Source organism: Zalophus californianus, chromosome 6 (genome assembly GCF_009762305.2).
Source record: "Zalophus californianus isolate mZalCal1 chromosome 6, mZalCal1.pri.v2, whole genome shotgun sequence".
Lineage (NCBI taxonomy): Eukaryota > Metazoa > Chordata > Mammalia > Carnivora > Otariidae > Zalophus > Zalophus californianus.
This window is the reverse complement of record NC_045600.1, coordinates 61,471,725-61,489,396: the sequence shown is the minus strand read 5'-3', so window position 1 is coordinate 61,489,396 and position 17,672 is coordinate 61,471,725. Positions and strand designations below refer to the sequence as shown.

Here is a 17,672-nt window from a genome sequence, read left to right as displayed (position 1 = left end):
ATTTTCAATTCCTTTGAGTAAATACCAAGGAGTATACAACTTTTGGGAAATTCTGGGTCACCTATCAGTATCATGAGAATTAAAATGAAAGCATCTAGCACAGTACCTAGCTTACAGGAAAGGTTCAATAAATGCTAGTATACTTTCAATTATGCAATGTCTTCTAATGCTACCAAATTATATACTAAGCCAGGCCAGTATACTTAACCATTAACCAGTTGTTAATGTTTATTCCATCTCCTTCTTTCCTATCAGGTACCACTTCTTGCTGTCAGTATACCTACTTTTTTAGAGGTGCCTCTTCATATCTGTTGCTTCAAATCTCCTATGAACTCCAAGAATATCTTGACTGTGACTGTAAAATGTCTGAAAACAAGTTGCCCAAAGCCCAATTTAAAAAAAAATTGCCAAATACACAATTATATTCTGATTCAGTTTTTCAGATTCTCTCAAACTCTAGCCCTGTCTGTCCTTCAACTGAGAGAGGACTCAACAATCCCAAATGTGTTATTTGTTGTGTGATTCCCACCTTCTTTTTCCTGATTAAATTCTCCAATTCCAGACCTGGGGGGTGGGGGGAGTGGGGTGGGCAGGGAGTGGAGAAGACAAATTTATCATGTAAGCACTGAGTTCTAGGTCACCATATTCCCAACCCTTCACTGAACAATGATAATAAGGCTGTTAAAAAGAAGATAAAGTTAACTGAAACTTAGACGCCTTAAAACTGCTTGTGTAGCATTTTTTTGGAAGACCACGTACAAAAGTGGGATGACTATCTTCAAAAACAAACAACTATGTCTTTCTTAGACAGTGAAATTGTTAACTATGGGGTTTCCTCTCAGAACTACAATAGAGAAACTGGATTCCTAGTTACAGTGGTCCAAGCAGTTACTGTAGTCCCACATTACTACTGATAGCTCTCAAAAAACAAAAAAAATCCTGTCAAACTGCGTGGCCCCACTATACACATTCAAATACTAACAAGGCACCTGTATCAAATGGCAATATTATGTAATACAGCTTAAAAAAATTCACATTCATTGTATCATTTCATCCTCTATGGCAAACCTATAAGGTAGGGGTCCATTTAACAGATGAAAAAAGACTAAAGCTTAAAGAGTTTAAATTACTTGCTCAGAGCAAATAAATGGCAGAATCCGAAACTAAGGAGACCATGATACAGTGAAAGAAATGATTTTGTAAGTCAACTCTACTTGAATTTAAATCCTACCACTTACTACTTGTAAGACTGGAATGGGAGCTCCATGACTGTTTTGTTCACTGCTATAACTCCAGTGTCTAGAACAGTGCAAGTCAAAAGCAGGAGATCAGTAATATTTGATAAACATCACCAAAAAAAACCTTTGACTTCTTTGGACCTCTATTTCCCCATCTGTAAATGGAAACAATGAGGTCGTATCTGCTGATATATAACATAATATAATATAATATAATATAATATAATATAATATAATATAATATAATATCCTAGTTTAGTGTTCTTTACATAAGACCACTGATTCTCTCACTTCTGTAGGCTCTAAGGAAGTAGCAGAGAACAAATGTCTACACAACCGGCAGGCAAGCTGGGTGGTAATAAGGACTGGGAGGGTAAAGAGCTCAACTGTTGCCTCAGTCAAGTAGTCTGGTGTTCTCTTTGCTATTCTACCATACCAGTGACAAAGGATCTCTAGAAGAATCTGTTAGCTGATTGCTTATTTCCAAAACAGAAAGTCTTGGTAAGGAGGGAAGCACCTAACCTATATTTGTAAAACGCAACAAGGAAGAGGGAAAGAAAACCTAAAGGTAAATGAGACAATAAGAAAAGAACACTGAGGTGAGAAGATCCAGAGTACCTATACTGACTAATTCAACTTAAGAATGGCCTCTATTGCATTTCTCTGTAATTTAGCATGCTCTTTCCAGTAAATCTAATTCTGGTGGATGAAGCAGTCTTTAGGACCATTGGTAGGTACTACCAGAGATTGAAACAAAAGGTATATACTATTAATAAGTAGGAACAAAAATTAAAAGCAAAGGGAGATGGTACTGGAAATGGTACCATCCAGAAAGTGAAAAGACAACTCATAAATGGAAGCAAATATTTGCAAATCATATAAGGGATTGTATCCAAAAACACAAGGAACTCTTACAACTCAGTAAAGAAAAGATAAATAACCCAATTTAAAAATGGGCAAAGGACCAGAACAAACATTTCTCCAAAAAAGATATATAAATGATCAGTAAGCACATGAAAGGATGCTTGACAGTCATTAGGGAAATGTAAATGAAAATTACCAAAAGATACCATTCCACACCCACAAGGATGGCAAAATAAAAAAGATGGACAACAACAAACTGTCCATAGATATGTCTTGGTGAGGATGTGGAGAAACTGCAACTCTCATACACTGCCAGTGAGAATGTAAAATGATGCAGTTGCTCTGGAAGTTTGGAGGTTCTTCAAACGCTAAATATAGTGTTACCATATGACTTAGCAATTCTACCTCTAGGTATATACCCAAGATAACTAAAAACATACGTTCACACAAAAACTTGTACATGCATGCCTGTAACAGAATTATTTATAATAGCCAAAAAGTGGGAACAACCTAAATGTCTGTCACAGAATGTGATAGATCCATAAAGTATAATTTATCAATAAAAATAAAGTACTGATACATGCTACAATGTGGATAAACTTTGAAAACAATACAGTAAGTGAAAGAACACAGGATACTATATATAATTCCAAGAGGCTATAAAAAGTTTTAATGCAAATAAAGATTATTATGATAAATATTAGTGACTAGCCAATCACAAATACTTAAGACTTTAGGAAAGCAGTAATAATTTTTAACTTAATGCCATTTAAAATTTTTGCATATGAAAAATTCATTTTTTTCTTGAAGAGCTGGGTAAGAGAGAACTCAGTGGAGAATATAAAACTCAGTCCTCATATTATCAGAGGAACTACTAAAACCCAGCAAGAAATACACGCATATTTAAACTATTAGGTAACATAATGAGGACAAAATAGGTATCTTTAAGGTTTTTTTTTTTTTAACTTGGAAATAAAGATGCAATTTCCATACAATGGAACTTACTATACAATAAACAAAAAAGAGAAGAAAGGCGGTTCATAAAGCAATGGACTGATCTTCAAGATATTTTAAATGAAAAAGGTATCAAGTATGTTACCTTTGGCATTAAAAGGGATGGGAGACTGTGTGTGCACATGCACACATGTGTACAAATACCTATGCATAGGTATTTGTCTTTGGTGGTCTGTATAGACATAAACTTGGGAAAAATATACTAACATTAGGGCTGTCTGTGGGGAGGGTGAGAGAGTAGTGGGAGGAGAGAAGGGAAGCTTTCCTCAGTTTACCTTTTTGTGTACTTTGAATTTTAAGTAATGTGAATGTATGCGTAACGAAAGAAAAAATTAAAAAGTACTTTACCTTGCACCATTGTTCCTAATGACTTCCACGGTTTCTTCAACAAAATAGCGATCCTTGACATATGCAAAAATATCATCACAAATTTCATGTAAGCGTGAACGATGGGTAAGGTTGGTCAAGTATAAAACTGGAATAATTAGTGGTTCTGGAAAACTCTGAAGATTCTGTCTTGCTTTTTTTTCTGACTCAAGTGCTTCCTGATAGGTCAGTCCAGGTCTACCCGTCACAGCACAACTCCACACAAGACTGTTGCACAGAATGGTTCGTTCAAAAAAGTCACTGATTAAAAAACAAAAACAAAAATCCATTCATTACCTATCATTTCACAAATTTTACATTAAAAGCTGATAAAGGATTGTGTCCTCATTGCAAAATTTTATATAGAATCATAGAACAAGGAAGGATTTATTAACTGGTCAACTTACACACTAATACAAACCTAAGAAAAAGTATATTTAAACTAGACATTTATATTTTGCAATTTTAAGGTACATTCAGCTAAAATTGGACTTTAATTTCCATCACTTCTGAAATTGGGAGTGAAATTGAAAATAAACTCAACCTTTCTTTTTTCTTCTAATCTTCAAAATTTTGTTCCAAAGCAGCCAAAACACTAGGGACAATTTAAGCACTTAGGTATGAACTTTATTTATTTATTTAAGATTTTATTTATTTATTTGACAGAGAGAGACACAGCGAGAGAGGGAACACAAGCAGGGGGAGTGGGAGAGAGAGAAGCAGGCTTTCTGTGGAGCAGGGAGCCCGATGAGGGGCTCGATCCCAGGACCCTGGGATCATGACCTGAGCCGAAGGCAGATGCCCAACTACTGAGCCATCCAGGCGCCCCTTAAGTATGAACTTTAAAAAGCTCTAACATAATAGTGAAAAACTGGCAAATCTAAGCATCTAATGATGACAAAGTTTAGGTAAATTACAGTACTTCATATAATGAAAAATCATAGGCATTAAAAAGTATGAGAGTTCTTAACATGTTCACAGGAAAAAAAAAACCACTTTCCAGTTTGATTTCCTCCTATATTTTTGAAAGTAAAACCTTACCAAAACAATATATATAATATGGTCCCACTTGAAAGAGAGAAAAAGAAAGGAAGGCAGGAAAAGAAAGATAGCCTAAGAAGCATAAAAGATTTCTAGAATGTTATACAAAAAACAAGGCAATAGCTACAGAGTAGGGATGGGCCTGGGGGACCATTATACTGAGTGCTTTTCTGCACTGTTGGAATTTCTTAATATGAGCATTTATTTCTTTTCAAAAATTCTATCCAGTCACTTTTAAAATGCAAGAGATCCATAATATGAAAAGATTTCTAAGGTACATTAAGTAGAAAAAACTCAAATCACTGAATAACACAATCCCATGTTCATTAATTAGAATAACAAAAATGTGTACTTATACAAATACTATAAACAGATGTTCCCTATAGAGAAAGGGAAGGACTGCAAAGGAAGGAAAAGGAAAATCTGTTATTCTGAATATGTCTATATTGCTTGAATTTGTATAATGAGCATGTACTTGTATTATTTTTATAATCAACAAATTTTAGAAAATGTTAGACGTACACAAAAAGGGTAATAATGGTTGCCACTAAGTGGTAAGATATGGGGTAAATGTCTTTCCTTCCTCTATACTTTGGTGTACTTTAACATAGTTTCATTTGTATATTCATCTGTAGAACAACAAAAACAAAAATGAAATCTATGGAAATAGAGAAATTAATCATATCCTAACATAAATGAGATCTACAGAGGTAGATGCACATGCCAAGCTACATAAGCCTAATTCAGTACAAAGATCCTTTGAGTAGTACCTTTCAGTAGAGGAGATAATGGATGTATATCATTAAAATTAAAATTACAAAGTGATTAAAAGATAGGTAGATATCCTTTGGGAGTTGAGAAGAAGGGAAGGAGAGACAGGCAAAAATGATCAAGAAATACTAGAACAGTTTTTTGGAGGAAGTGGTATTAAGAGTTAGGTAATAAAGGAAAAGTAGGGTTGTAGGGAGAAATACCAGAAAGAGAAATGATGAATGTAATATGGTTCTCATAAACAAGAAAATCTATATCAGATAGACAATTTATTAGCTAAGAGATTGACAACAGATATACCCAATAAGTGGTCATCAATGGTGCAGAGTAAAATGAAAGAATGGATGGATCTTGAAAGAGGTCTTAAGTTTTACTGCCTAAAACTGCAGTTCACTAGAAAGCTTTGTAAAAGTTTTAAGACTTTTTATTATTGGGACAAACGTATCTGTAATACTTAGGTTAACAAGCCAACACAGAATCAGCGCATGGTGTATGTGAGGTTTTCTGATAGTTTAAACTATATTTAATGCTGTTTAAGAAAAATATATTTCAAATTTACATTAACTAGTCTCTAAACCAGTGCTAACAGAAATAAAATACTAGCCACACATATAATTTTAAATTTTCTAGTAGCCATATTAAAAAAATTTCGAAGAGGGCGCCTGGGTGGCTCAGTTGGTTAAGCGACTGCCTTTGGCTCAGGTCATGATCCTGGAGTCCCAGGATTGAGTCCCACATTGGGCTCCCTGCTCAGCAGGGAGTCTACTTCTCCCTCTGACCCTCCCCCTCTCATGCTCTCTCAAATAAAGAAATAAAATATTAAAAAAATAAATAAATAAAGTTTAAAGAGAAACACTAATTTTATATATTAACTACTTTTACATATTTTATTTAAATTTAACCCAGTACATCCCCAAATGCTTTATTTCAGTATGTGATCAATTTTAAATTCTTTAATAAACATTTTAAATTTGGGGGGGTACTAAGTATTCAGATTCCAGTATGTATTTTACCTTTATTGCCCATCTTAATTTTGATTAGTCACATTTCGAGTTCTTAATAACCCCTGGGGCCAAGTAATGGCTCTGGTGTTGGACAGCACGGCTCTAACCATAGTGATTTGGTATTTGATAGCCTAGGGTATTTCATGCCATGTCAGGGAGACAGACTTTATACTTAGATGCAATAAGTAGATAGATGCACTATTTAGATGTGTTGACATTGTTCAAAATACCAAAGAGCAATGGCACAAGTGCCACAAACCTCCATTAAACATGTGTTACAACGCAGAAAAATAAGATAGTCAGTAACCATTGTTGTACATATGGCTCTTCTTCTATACCCAGGTTTCCACCTCCTCTTGCAACATGTTTGTACTGTTTGTTTCCCTTGTGTCTATCTACCCTGCAAAGTTGTTACATTATAGCCCTGCTGTGTACAAAGATCTACCCTCAGGAGGAGGGAGACAAGGACACGGCCATTTTAAAGCAAGCAAGCAAGCAAAAAAAAAAAAAAAAAAGAAAGAAAAGAAAAACAAAAAAAACAAGCAAGCAAAAAGGCCCAAGGAATATATTTCTCCTGATTCATTATCTCCTACCAGCATGGCACTATCTCTAACATTTTATACCTTCACTTTCTCACACTTCTGTAATTCTGCTCTTCATCCATTTGCCATACACATTCAAGTATGTAGGATTTTGTTAACAATAGTGAACTCTAGGGGGTAGGTAACAGTGCCTCCTCAATTTCTATAAGAATATAAGATCATGAAAATTTTACAAGAAGTACATTTTACTATTGTGAACAAAATTTTTAAAAAACAAAATACTGTTTTATATGAATATGTTTAGGCTAATATAGATTATGTGTCCAATTTATTACTATATTCCTTCAACTATCTTCTTTACCAGAGATGAGTATACTACTGGCCTGGAGGCCAAATCTAGCCTTCCACCTGTTTTTGTAGTTTTACTGGAACACAACCACACCCATACCTTTAGGTATTGTCTATGTATTGCTTTCTCACTATGTCCTATGGAGTTCAGTATGTACAGGAGACACCACTGCCTACAAAGTCTAAAATTTGATTTTATTTGGCCCTTTAAGAAAAAGTTTGATGACCTGCTCTTTATCATTATTTCTTAAGAAAAAAATTGCTTCTGAGTTATCAGCTCGACTGCCAGCAAGAACACACCTTTAATTAACATAAAGTCAACCAACACTCTGGGGAACAAACTAAGGATCAAAGGGCAACATACTGTTAACTTACAGGGTTATTTGGAAAACTAAAAATCTACTAGAATAAGATTAAGAATGACATGACATACAGAATGGCTAAAATTAACAACACCGTAAACAACAGATGTTGGCAGGCATGTGGAGAAAGGGGAACCTTCTTGCACTGTTGGTGGGAATGCAAAGTGAGGCAGCCACTCTGGAGAACAGTATGGAGGTTCCTAAAAAACTACCCCATGACCCAGCAATTGCACTACTAGGTATTTACCCAAGGGATACAAAAATATTGATTTGAAGGGATACATGACTGATGTTTATAGCAGCCTTATCAATAATAGCCAAATCATGGAAAGAACCCAAATGTCCATGAACTGATGAATGGATAAAGAAGATGTGGTATACACACATACACTGGAATATTACTCATCCGTAAAAAGGAATGAAACCTTGCCATTTGCAACAACGTGGATGGAACTATAGTATGCTAAGCAAAATAAGTCAGAGAAAGACAAATACCATGATTCCACTCATATGTGGAATTTAAGAAACAAAACAAATGAACATGGGGGGAAAAAAGAGACAAGCAAACCAGTTTTAACTCTTAACTACAGAGAACAAACTGAGAGGTTGCTGGAAGGGAGGCGGGCAGGAGGCTGGGTTATATGGGTGATGGGTATTAAGGAGGGCACTTGTGGGGGAGCCTGGGTGGCTCAGTCGTTAAGCGTCTGCTTTCGGCTCAGGTCATGATCCCAGGTTCCTGGGATGGAGCCCTGCAGCGAGCTCCCTGCTCAGCGGGAAGCCTGCTTCTCCCTCTCCCACCCCCCTGCTTGTGTTCCTTCTCTCGCTGTGTCTCTCTCTGTCAAATAAATAAATAAAATCTTTAAAAAAAAAAAAAAAGGAGGGCACTTGTGCTGAGCACTGGGTGTTGTATTTAAGTGATGAATCACTAAACTCTATAGAGCAGATTAGGAGATCTTGGGCATGGCTGACTTAACATGCCTAATGTTATTTAGAGAAAAATCAGCTAGATGAAAATTACATTTATTACATTTATTCATAAATGGTCAGAAGGAAAGTTACATTAATTAAAAATATATTAATTTAAAAAACCATTAAAGACGTATTACTTTGCACTTTACTTAGTGCTGCCTCAGACTTAGATAATGACATATAAGGCAGGTTCCTAAAATCTGCAGATGACCCTAAGGTGGGGGATAGCAATAAAGATTTTTTAAATCTAGAGACTAAAAAACCCTAAATAGAAATCAACAAAAGTAAAACATTATAGTAGCTTAACAAAAGTCTTAGCTTAACAATGAATGTAAAAAAGGCAAATTTTAAGGGAAACTGCAAATTCATACTTCTATGCCTTTCTATAGTTTCCTCAGCTTAAAAAGTATTCTTTAGAGCATCCTCTGGTTAGAATGCCCTTTTTCTCCATTCTGGTTTTTTTTTAAAATATTTTATTTATTTATTTGACAGAGAGAGACAAAGTGAGAGGGAACACAAGTAGGGGTAGTGGGAGAGGGAGAAGCAGGCTCCTTGCTGAGCAGGGAGCCTGACGTGGGGCTCAATCCCAGGACCCTGGGACCATGACCTGAGCTGAGGCAGACGCTTAACGACTGAGCCACCCAGGTGCCCCTCCATTCGGTATCTTGATAGCTCCATCTTTCAGCACCCAACTCAGATGTTCTCTCCTTATTCCAGCGCTTCCTCAACTCCCCAGCAGTTATCAGCTCCATTATCTATGGTCCCATTACACAGGCTCCATAGCACACGTGATTTATGCCATTGTGTTATACATTCATTCCTCACTAGAGGGACAAATTATCTCAGTATCTCCAGACTCTCCAAAGCATATTGTCAAGAGTAATGAACAAACATACATGTTTGTATTTTAACATCGGCAGCCCACATTTATTTTTATGTGTATCTAAACAGAGAAAGTATACATATGAATGTGAAGGAGAGAAAAGTGTCTGAATCTCAGTTTACCACTTGTAGAATGTGTCTTTGGGTAAATTACACAACCTCATTGAACCTGGTTCCCCTCTATAAAATGGGGATATCTTCCATGAATAGTTAATATGAAAATTAAGTAAGATAATAATATTGTATGCCCAGTATATGTACACTCAATAAATAGCATCAATTCTAACTGTTCAGGTACCATATTTGCAAAGAGATCCTAGAAAAATACACAGAATAACCAGTGTGATAGAGGAACATTGTCAGAGGAACTCATGAAAGACTTGAGCATTTTTGGAAAAAAAAGTTTGGCATTGGGAAGAAGGGTAGCCAAGAGGGATTAACTGCAGAGAGATTACCAATGGACTCCCAAAATCCAATCAGGAAGACCAGGCATAAAATCTTACCAGTTGCTCAGTGGTAGACCTTCTCCAAAGAGAGCTGAAGGTATGGAGGCTCCTTAGCAACATAATTGATACTTGTTTCTCACAAGAAGATAGTTTATTTTACCACCTCTTTAATAGGGCTAGCCTTGAGATTGGCTTTGACCAACATAATACAGAAATGACATTGACAGACTTCTGCTCTCACCCTCTTGGAACCCTGAGACCAACACCTAAAGCAGCCCATGTTAGTCTTCTGAGGATGAAAAACCACATGATTAAGAAAAGCCATCTCAGTATTAATATATCACATTGTACACTTTATTTTTTAAAAGATTTTATTTATTTATTTATTTATTTGACAGAGAGAGAGAGACAGTGAGAGAGGGAACACAAGCAGGGGGAGTGGAAGAGGGAGAAGCAGGGTTCCCGCAGAGCAGGGAGCCCAATGCGGGGGATCATGACTCCAGCTGAAGGCAGACGCTTAACCACTGAGCTACCCAGGCGCCCCTCACATTGTACACTTTAAATACCTTACAAATCTATTGTTATACTATACTTCAATAAAGCTAGGGAAAAAAAGGTAACACATACACATGAAAGAAAGAAAAGCTATCCCAGCTGAGGTCCCTGACATATGACTGAGGCTACCTCTTACTCTATCCAGCCTCAGCCTAGCCTCTAGCTAACTATAGCTAAATGAGTGAGCACACAGGCCAGGAGAAACCACATTGGCAATCCACAGAACAGTGAGCAAATAAAATGGATGATTATTTTGAACCAGTAAGTTTTAGGATGGCTCGTTACACAATAACTGTTAAGACATATTCTGTCTGAAGAAAGAGTGTATTAACACAAAACATGGTAGCCTACTAAGTGGATAAAAATTAAAGGAAAGGCATTTAGGAATCTCTGCTACACCATCTAAGAAAAAAAGACTCATAGACCCAAATATTGGGATCATGTAGCAGACTTATTCCTAAAGAGGAGCTGAAAACCTAATTTGAAGACACTAGCTATGAAGATTATCTGATTTTCCTTAAAAATTCCATGCTCACCAAATGGCCTTCAGATAATAATTAGATTTCACACATACCTAATTATCAGTATGAGAACTGGTCTGTATGAAAGACATTTTTCCTGACTGTAAACCAATGGCATTCTAGTTTGTGTATTTAATATCTAGAGCTTAATCATTGGGGACATAGTAAAGAAGTCAAATGTCTGGGCAGACAACAGAGTGGTGCCTACCCAAAGATCTAGGAAGTGAGCTTGATTCAAAGCAGTGCCCTATGTTCTTGGTGCATGTTTCTGCAAGCTTCAACAAATATTAGGAAAAATTCTCCATAATATGTACCATGTGCATAGTAAATAAGAACATTAACTCTAGAGTCTTAGGTATGTGAGTGAAAAGTCCAGGGTCACCAACTGCTAGATAGGTGGTTTTCGACACTGATCTCAGACTTACTCTCTTTACACCAAATCCGGTTTCCTTATCTGTAAAAGAGGGCTATTGAAAGGCTTGAATTAACAAATGAGGAGCTGATTAACTATGAAAATCAGATTAAACACCTTTCACTAGAAAGCCTGGCTGAAACATAAGCCGGACTATAAGTAATGAAGAGGTTCCTACATTTTGTATGAAAAGTGTAACTCACTCGAAGATGGTAAAAACATTCCAATTCCAAGGGTCTAAGTGGCTAAAAAAATAAGTTATTTTATTTGGGAAATGAAGTCATTCAGTAATACAACAAACCACCTTCCTTATCCCCCCACTCTAGAATTCCTAGTATTCAGACCTGACTGCTCCATTTTTTAACAATCCACAGTCCTAAATAAATAAATAAAAAAAAACTGTCAGCTAACCAAATTACAGAATAAATTTTTATCTTATCTAAGAGATTAAAGCACATGCTTTATTCTGCTCTTTGCCTATGAGCTTAGTTTGTGTGTGTGTGTGTGTGTGTGTGTGTGTGTGTGTGGTTTTGGAGGGGGATGGGGGAATAAAATCTTTTTTAAAGTATAGCTGACAGGGGCGCCTGGGTGGCTCAGTTGGTTAAGCAACTGCCTTTGGCTCAGGTCATGATCCTGGAGTCCTAGGATCGAGTCCCACATCCGGCTCCCTGCTCAGCAGGGAGTCTGCTTCTCTGACCCTCCCCCCTCTCATGTGCTCTCTCTCTCTAGCTCATTCTCTCTCTCAAATAAATAAATAAATAAAATCTAAAAAAAAATAAAGTACAGCTGACATACAATGATGTTACATTAGTTTCAGGTGTACAACTTAGTGATTTGACAAGCTTAAACATTATGCTATATTCACTACATGTGTAGCTACCATCTGTCCCGTAACACTGGTATTACAACATCACTGACTATAGAATTGAGGGTTTTTTTGTGAGCTTAGTATTTTTTGTAACATTTTTTTCCCCTAGATTCCACATATAAGAGAGATTGTTGGTATTTTCCCTTTCTGTCTGACTTACTTTATTTAGGATAATGACTTCAAGGTCAATCCATTTTGTCCCAAATGGCAAGATTTCATTTTTTTTTAATGGCTGAGTAATATTCCTTTGTATATCCACCACAATTTCTTTATCCATTCATCCACTGATAAACACTTAGGGTGTTTCCATATTTTGGCTATTGTACGCAATGCTGCAATGAACATGGGAGTGCATATATAATTTCAAATTAGTGGTTTTTAAAATTTGGATAAACACCCGGAAACAGAGTTGTTGGATCATTTGGTAGTTCTATTTTTTTAAGTTCTTGAGGCACTTCCATACTGTCTTCCAGGGTGGCTGCACCAATTTGTTTCCACCAACAGTGCAGAAGAGTTCACTTTTCTCCACATCCTAGGCAGCAACTCTTATGCTAGTCTTTTTGATAACAGCCATTCTAACAGGTGTGGGGCGGGATCTCACTGGTTCTGATTTGCATTTCCCTGATGATTAAGGATGTATAGCGTCTTCTCATGTTCCTGTTAGCCATCTATATGTCTCCTTTAGAAAAATAGCTATTCAGATCTTCTGCCCATGTTTTAGTTGTTTTTTTTATTTTGCTATTGAGTTGTATGAGTTCTTTATAATTTGAATATTAGCCCCAATTGGATATATAATTTGCAAATATTTTCTCCCAAGTCAGTAGGTCACCTTTTTGTTTTGATGTTTTCCTTTTCTCTGCAGAAACTTTTTAGTTTCATATGGTCCCACTTGTTTATATTTGCTCTTGTTGCTTTTGCTTTCAGTGTTAGATTAAAAAAATCATCGCCAAGAACTATGTCAAGGAGCTTACCGCTTAGGAGTTTTATGGTTTCAAAACTTACGTTAAAGTCTTTAATTCATTTTGAGTTTATTTTTGTGTGTAACACAAAAACAGTGGTCCAGTATATTCTTTTATGCTTTAGCTTACGCATTTGCCTACAGTTAATGTGCTATTTTTAACGAGTCTTCTTTACTTATGGAAAGCAGGTCGAACAAGAGTTAGCAATTAGTTAAAGAGCATGTAGTTCAAACAAACAGAAAAAGGAGTTTGTACTGTATAATCGCTAAGGATCCATCCTGGTCACAGTCCCTTTCTTAAAAAATTCAGCGTCTAGGAAAAGAGAAAATTTGAGGCAACAAATGTATTGCATTACCATGCAATAACTACCATCTTACACTAGACAAAATGGAGAGATGATCATTTCTGCCTAGGACAAAGGAGAAAGTGTTAGGCTATTATATCACATAGATAAAGACAGAAAACTAACAATTAAAAGGTCACTGGCAACTTCTAAGATCCAGAATCAAAGGGAAAATTTACTTTGCATTGTGTTGCAAAGGGAACAAGGCAGGGAGGTGTAGAAAATCTCTTTGAGATTGATTAAGGTTAAAAAGGTTATATTGGAGAAATCAAAACCTGAGCAAATAGATGAGCATAGTGGTCTTCACACCCCTACAAAAGACAAATATTCATATAATGCACTTAAAGGGTAATCTTCAAACAAATTCACATAAACCAATTGGTGATTTAATGAATGAGTGAAAACAGAGGTTTCCTTCTCCCAGACTTGTGCCAAGGGTCAGATTACCATAATACTAAGGATCACCGTATACCATACACCATGAATGCAATTTTCGAAAGCTCTCTCTGTAATCATCTAAGAGAGAGAAAGTAATCCAAAATTTAACATAATTAAATGTCAGTCTTCTTCCTTTTTTGCCAATTCAAAGTCACAAAAATTGATACCTACGAACACTAGTAGCTCTGTTTTGTTCAGGGTAAATGATTAAATATCTTTGCTCCCAAACCAACTGCCTTTCCAGAACTGTGAAATTCCAAAAACCCACATACTTCATCACAGAGAAAACAACAAAAACAAAAAAACCAACTATTTAGAAAAATTCATTAGTGTTATAAGACTACAAAGGACACAGTTCCTTAATATCAGTGGAAGGCAGTAGGTTTGGAATACCAAAAATCTCTTCCTTTATTTTGGCATTTCAAATTTTTCAGATTTCTCCACATCCTAGTGGAGATTATAGTAAGTCATCAAGAACCAAAGTAGACAAAAAGTTTAATTCAATCTCAAATAAATAAATAAAATCTTTTAAAAAAAAAGGATACAGCCCATATTCATGTACCCTTCTAGCGTGAGAAAAGTCTCTTAAACAGATAAGACTGCTTAATTCGAAGGGACAAAGTTTGAAACTTAAGCCTGTTTTCTATTTTGTTGGCATTCTTAAATATAAATTGGGAATTATTACCGAGGATTTTAATTTAAACTTAAAAAAAGACATCATCCTTGTCAAGTTACCTAATCCAAATTCACTTAAGTAGTTACAAGAGTGAACTCTATTTGAGTAACAAAACAAGTCTGTACCGGAGCAGAGTTAAGATGTGCACTCCTATTTAAAAGTACAGTCGGCTGAAAAACTTCTCCAGATATAACAAGTTTATGTGTAACTCTTTCTGTGGAGCTAAAGAAAAAGCAGCCTTACTTTAAAAGCTCAAAGGAACTGACTTTTCTAACCTCACTGCTCATTTCTCCGACAGGTGCAGCCTTTGCCTAAAGCCCTCCCTCGATCAAGCCCCCTCTCAGAAAAGGTGTCTCCTACACACAGTTTATTTCGTCGCTATAACATTTGGTTTCTAAGCCACAAAGGGATTCCTTCTGAGCGGAGAGGATAAAAAGCACAAGAAAAAGGGAAGATCAGGCTGTTTTATTGATCGACCAATTCAGGATCTCACTTGGAGATCCTGTTTAAACACACATCTCTAAAACACCCCAGTATTTGGTGTCACAGGACAAGGGGATCTCTTGGGATAAACCAGGCGAGGTGCTGAGGATTTAGTAGTTGAAACTACACAGGCAGCAGCTCCCGGATTCTTATCAAAACAATAGCGAGTGGCACATGTCAGGCAGCCCACATGCGCAGGGGGATAAAAAGAGGAGACTGGCTGAGGCTGGAGTTGAACTTGTCTTAACCCCCTCCCCCAACAGCCACCGCCGCCCTTGGTACTACGCGAAAGTGATAACTACGGGCGCCCGGTGCCCCGCTCTCTCCCCCTTCTCTCCACACCCCCCCCCACCCCCGCCCGAACCCGACTTCTTCCTCACCAAGGTCTCCCGGAGGCGGAGACGCTGAGTTCTCCGGGGCAGGGAGTTAGTCACCAAGAAGAGGTGGTGACAGAGCACTCAGCTCGCGTCGCACACTCCGAGGCCTAGCCGCACCGGACGGAGAGGCCGCCAGTGGAGGCTCTCGTGTCCCGGGCCCCACTGCCCCTGGCCCGCCAGGGAGCCCCCTCCTTCCCGGAGTCTCAACTCCGCTCCCTCCCTTCCTCCCTCGCTCCCCTCCCCTCCCTTAGGCAGCTCCAACGTCAGGCTCCACTGTCGACCGAGGAGACGAGCCCAGCCCGGCCGTTTCCTGCCCCCGGGGGCGGGGATTCCCTCTCCCGGCCGGGGGACGGGGGCCCCGTGCCACTGACCCGAGCGGGGATCCCCTCGGCCGCCGGGCGGGGATCCCGGAACTGGCCCCGGAGTGCGCGTGTGGCCGAGGCGGGGAGGGGCGAGGCGGGGAGTTTCCGCTGTTTGGCGGCCGGGCGGCAGCCGCGGCTAGAAGCGGTCCCCACGGCCGGCCGAGGACCCCAGCTTTCTCGGCCCCGGCCCGCACTCCCCACGCGCGCCACGGCCGGTCGCGCCGCCCGGGGACTCCGCGCAGTCACCGGGTCGGGCTCGGGGGACAGAGAAACGCGGGCCCGCGGTCAGCCGTCACTTTCAAGTCGCCCCGCCAGAAGCCCAAGGCGAGGAAAAGGAGAGAGACAAAAGGACGCTGGGGAGGGAGTCCCCACACTCCCTCGCACCCCCCGCGCCCGGCCCGGCCCTTACTCGTAGTGGCGGAAGATCTCGTTGGTGACTTTACAGTAGAAAACTTCCTCGTCCGGCCGCAGGTCCGCGGGCGGCTTCTGTCTCACAAACGGCTTTCGGTGTAGCAGCGGCATCTCCTGTCCGCCCGCGGGCTCACCCGGACCCTTGGCCGCCCGCGTCGGCCCCGCTTCCCTATCAAAATTGGAGGGAAAGGAAAGCCGGTAAGGTGGGGAGCGCTCGGCGGCGGCGTGGGCCAGTCCGCGCGCCGGGGGAAGCTCGACTGCCTTTTGTGTGACTGACGCGCCCGCGGCTGCCACCGAAGCCGAGGTCGCTCCTGCCGCTACTGGGGTATTGAGCCAGCCGAGCCGCCGCCTATGCCCTCCCAGCGCGCCCCACCTCCGCACGCCCGGCTGCCGGCTCACAATGGGGCCGCACGCCCCGCCGCGGGCGGGCGGTGCGGGAACGGCGACGGCCCCCTCCCCCAGCGCCGGCTCCCAGCCCGCCGCCGCCGCCGCCGCCGCCGCCGCCGCCTCGGGCTCGCAACGTGCTTGGCGCGCAGCCGGCCGGCCCGACGCCGCGAGGAGCTCGCTGCGGGCGGACCCCGGCGCCGCTCCGCTTTGTTCCCCCGCTCGCCTACACTTCCCTGCCGGCGCCGGCCGGCTCCCGAACGACCACACGGAGCCCCTCACCTGCGAGCACGCCGAATGCCACTTCTCCACCTTTTCAACTACAAAGTGGGCGAGGGGAGTCTCTGTCCTCCCGGGGGGTCGCTTCTCGCCGGCCCCGCCGCGCCGCCAGCCGCCGCTTCTCCCGCTGCCACGGCCTGGCTCTGCGCGGGGGATCGCGTCCCACCGCCACTTCCCCGCCTCTCGGAGCTCCTGGGAAGTTTCTGATCTACTTTCGGCTCAGAAGGAGGAAGAGCTGTTGGGAGGAGCTTTTCACTTCTCGCTTCTACCTTTTTATTGGCTACTCGATGACTTTTACAGCCTGTCACTGATACAGGAAGAGACGGCGGAGAGCCTGGGAGAGCTACATTATTAATTAATGGAGCAACCCCTTGTGTAGAATCAGAAGCATCCTCCATGTTTGAGATTATCAGCCAAGAGATCTAGGGAAGGCGCTGGGGTTTCATAAACACATGGCTAACAAAGTAAAGCCTTCATCTTCAAGTCTGGCACCATCGCTTGGTTTCACGGTGGGGAAAGGATTCCAATTAAGATTTAACTTTTATTTTAAAGATGGGAAGAGAAATGAGGAATAAAAAATAGTATTTTGATATTTAACTCCAAATTAGAATTTTCATGTCTAAAAAAATATTTTGCTTGTGTAAACATCCTCCTTGAAAAGAAAATACCTTTCTTGACAGCAGTTCTCGTTAACATTTAAAGAGGGCAACTCAGTCAAAGATTAGCAGAGGAAAAGACCAAAAAAGTATGTTAGAAA

General features: G+C 40.1%; 1 protein-coding gene across 6 annotated transcripts in view; it reads right to left on the bottom strand.

Annotated features, from left to right (window-relative positions):
• The window catches only part of BAZ1A (bromodomain adjacent to zinc finger domain 1A), a 96,010-nt gene extending 78,693 nt beyond the window's left edge, over positions 1 to 17,317 (bottom strand). For 2 of the 6 annotated variants that reach the window (XR_004820123.1, XM_035727934.1), the window contains exons 1-3: positions 16,919 to 17,317; positions 16,251 to 16,421; positions 3,465 to 3,743 (exon numbers count right to left, since the gene is read on the bottom strand). Coding sequence is in view for 2 of the 6 variants with exons in the window: in XM_035727934.1 (XP_035583827.1) it covers positions 3,465 to 3,743; positions 16,251 to 16,363 (392 nt within the window). In the remaining 4 variants the exon portion in view is untranslated. The other 4 variants (XR_004820125.1, XR_004820126.1, XR_004820124.1 and 1 more) reach the window with 4 other exon arrangements.
• Between the last annotated feature and the right edge of the window lie 355 nt (positions 17,318 to 17,672).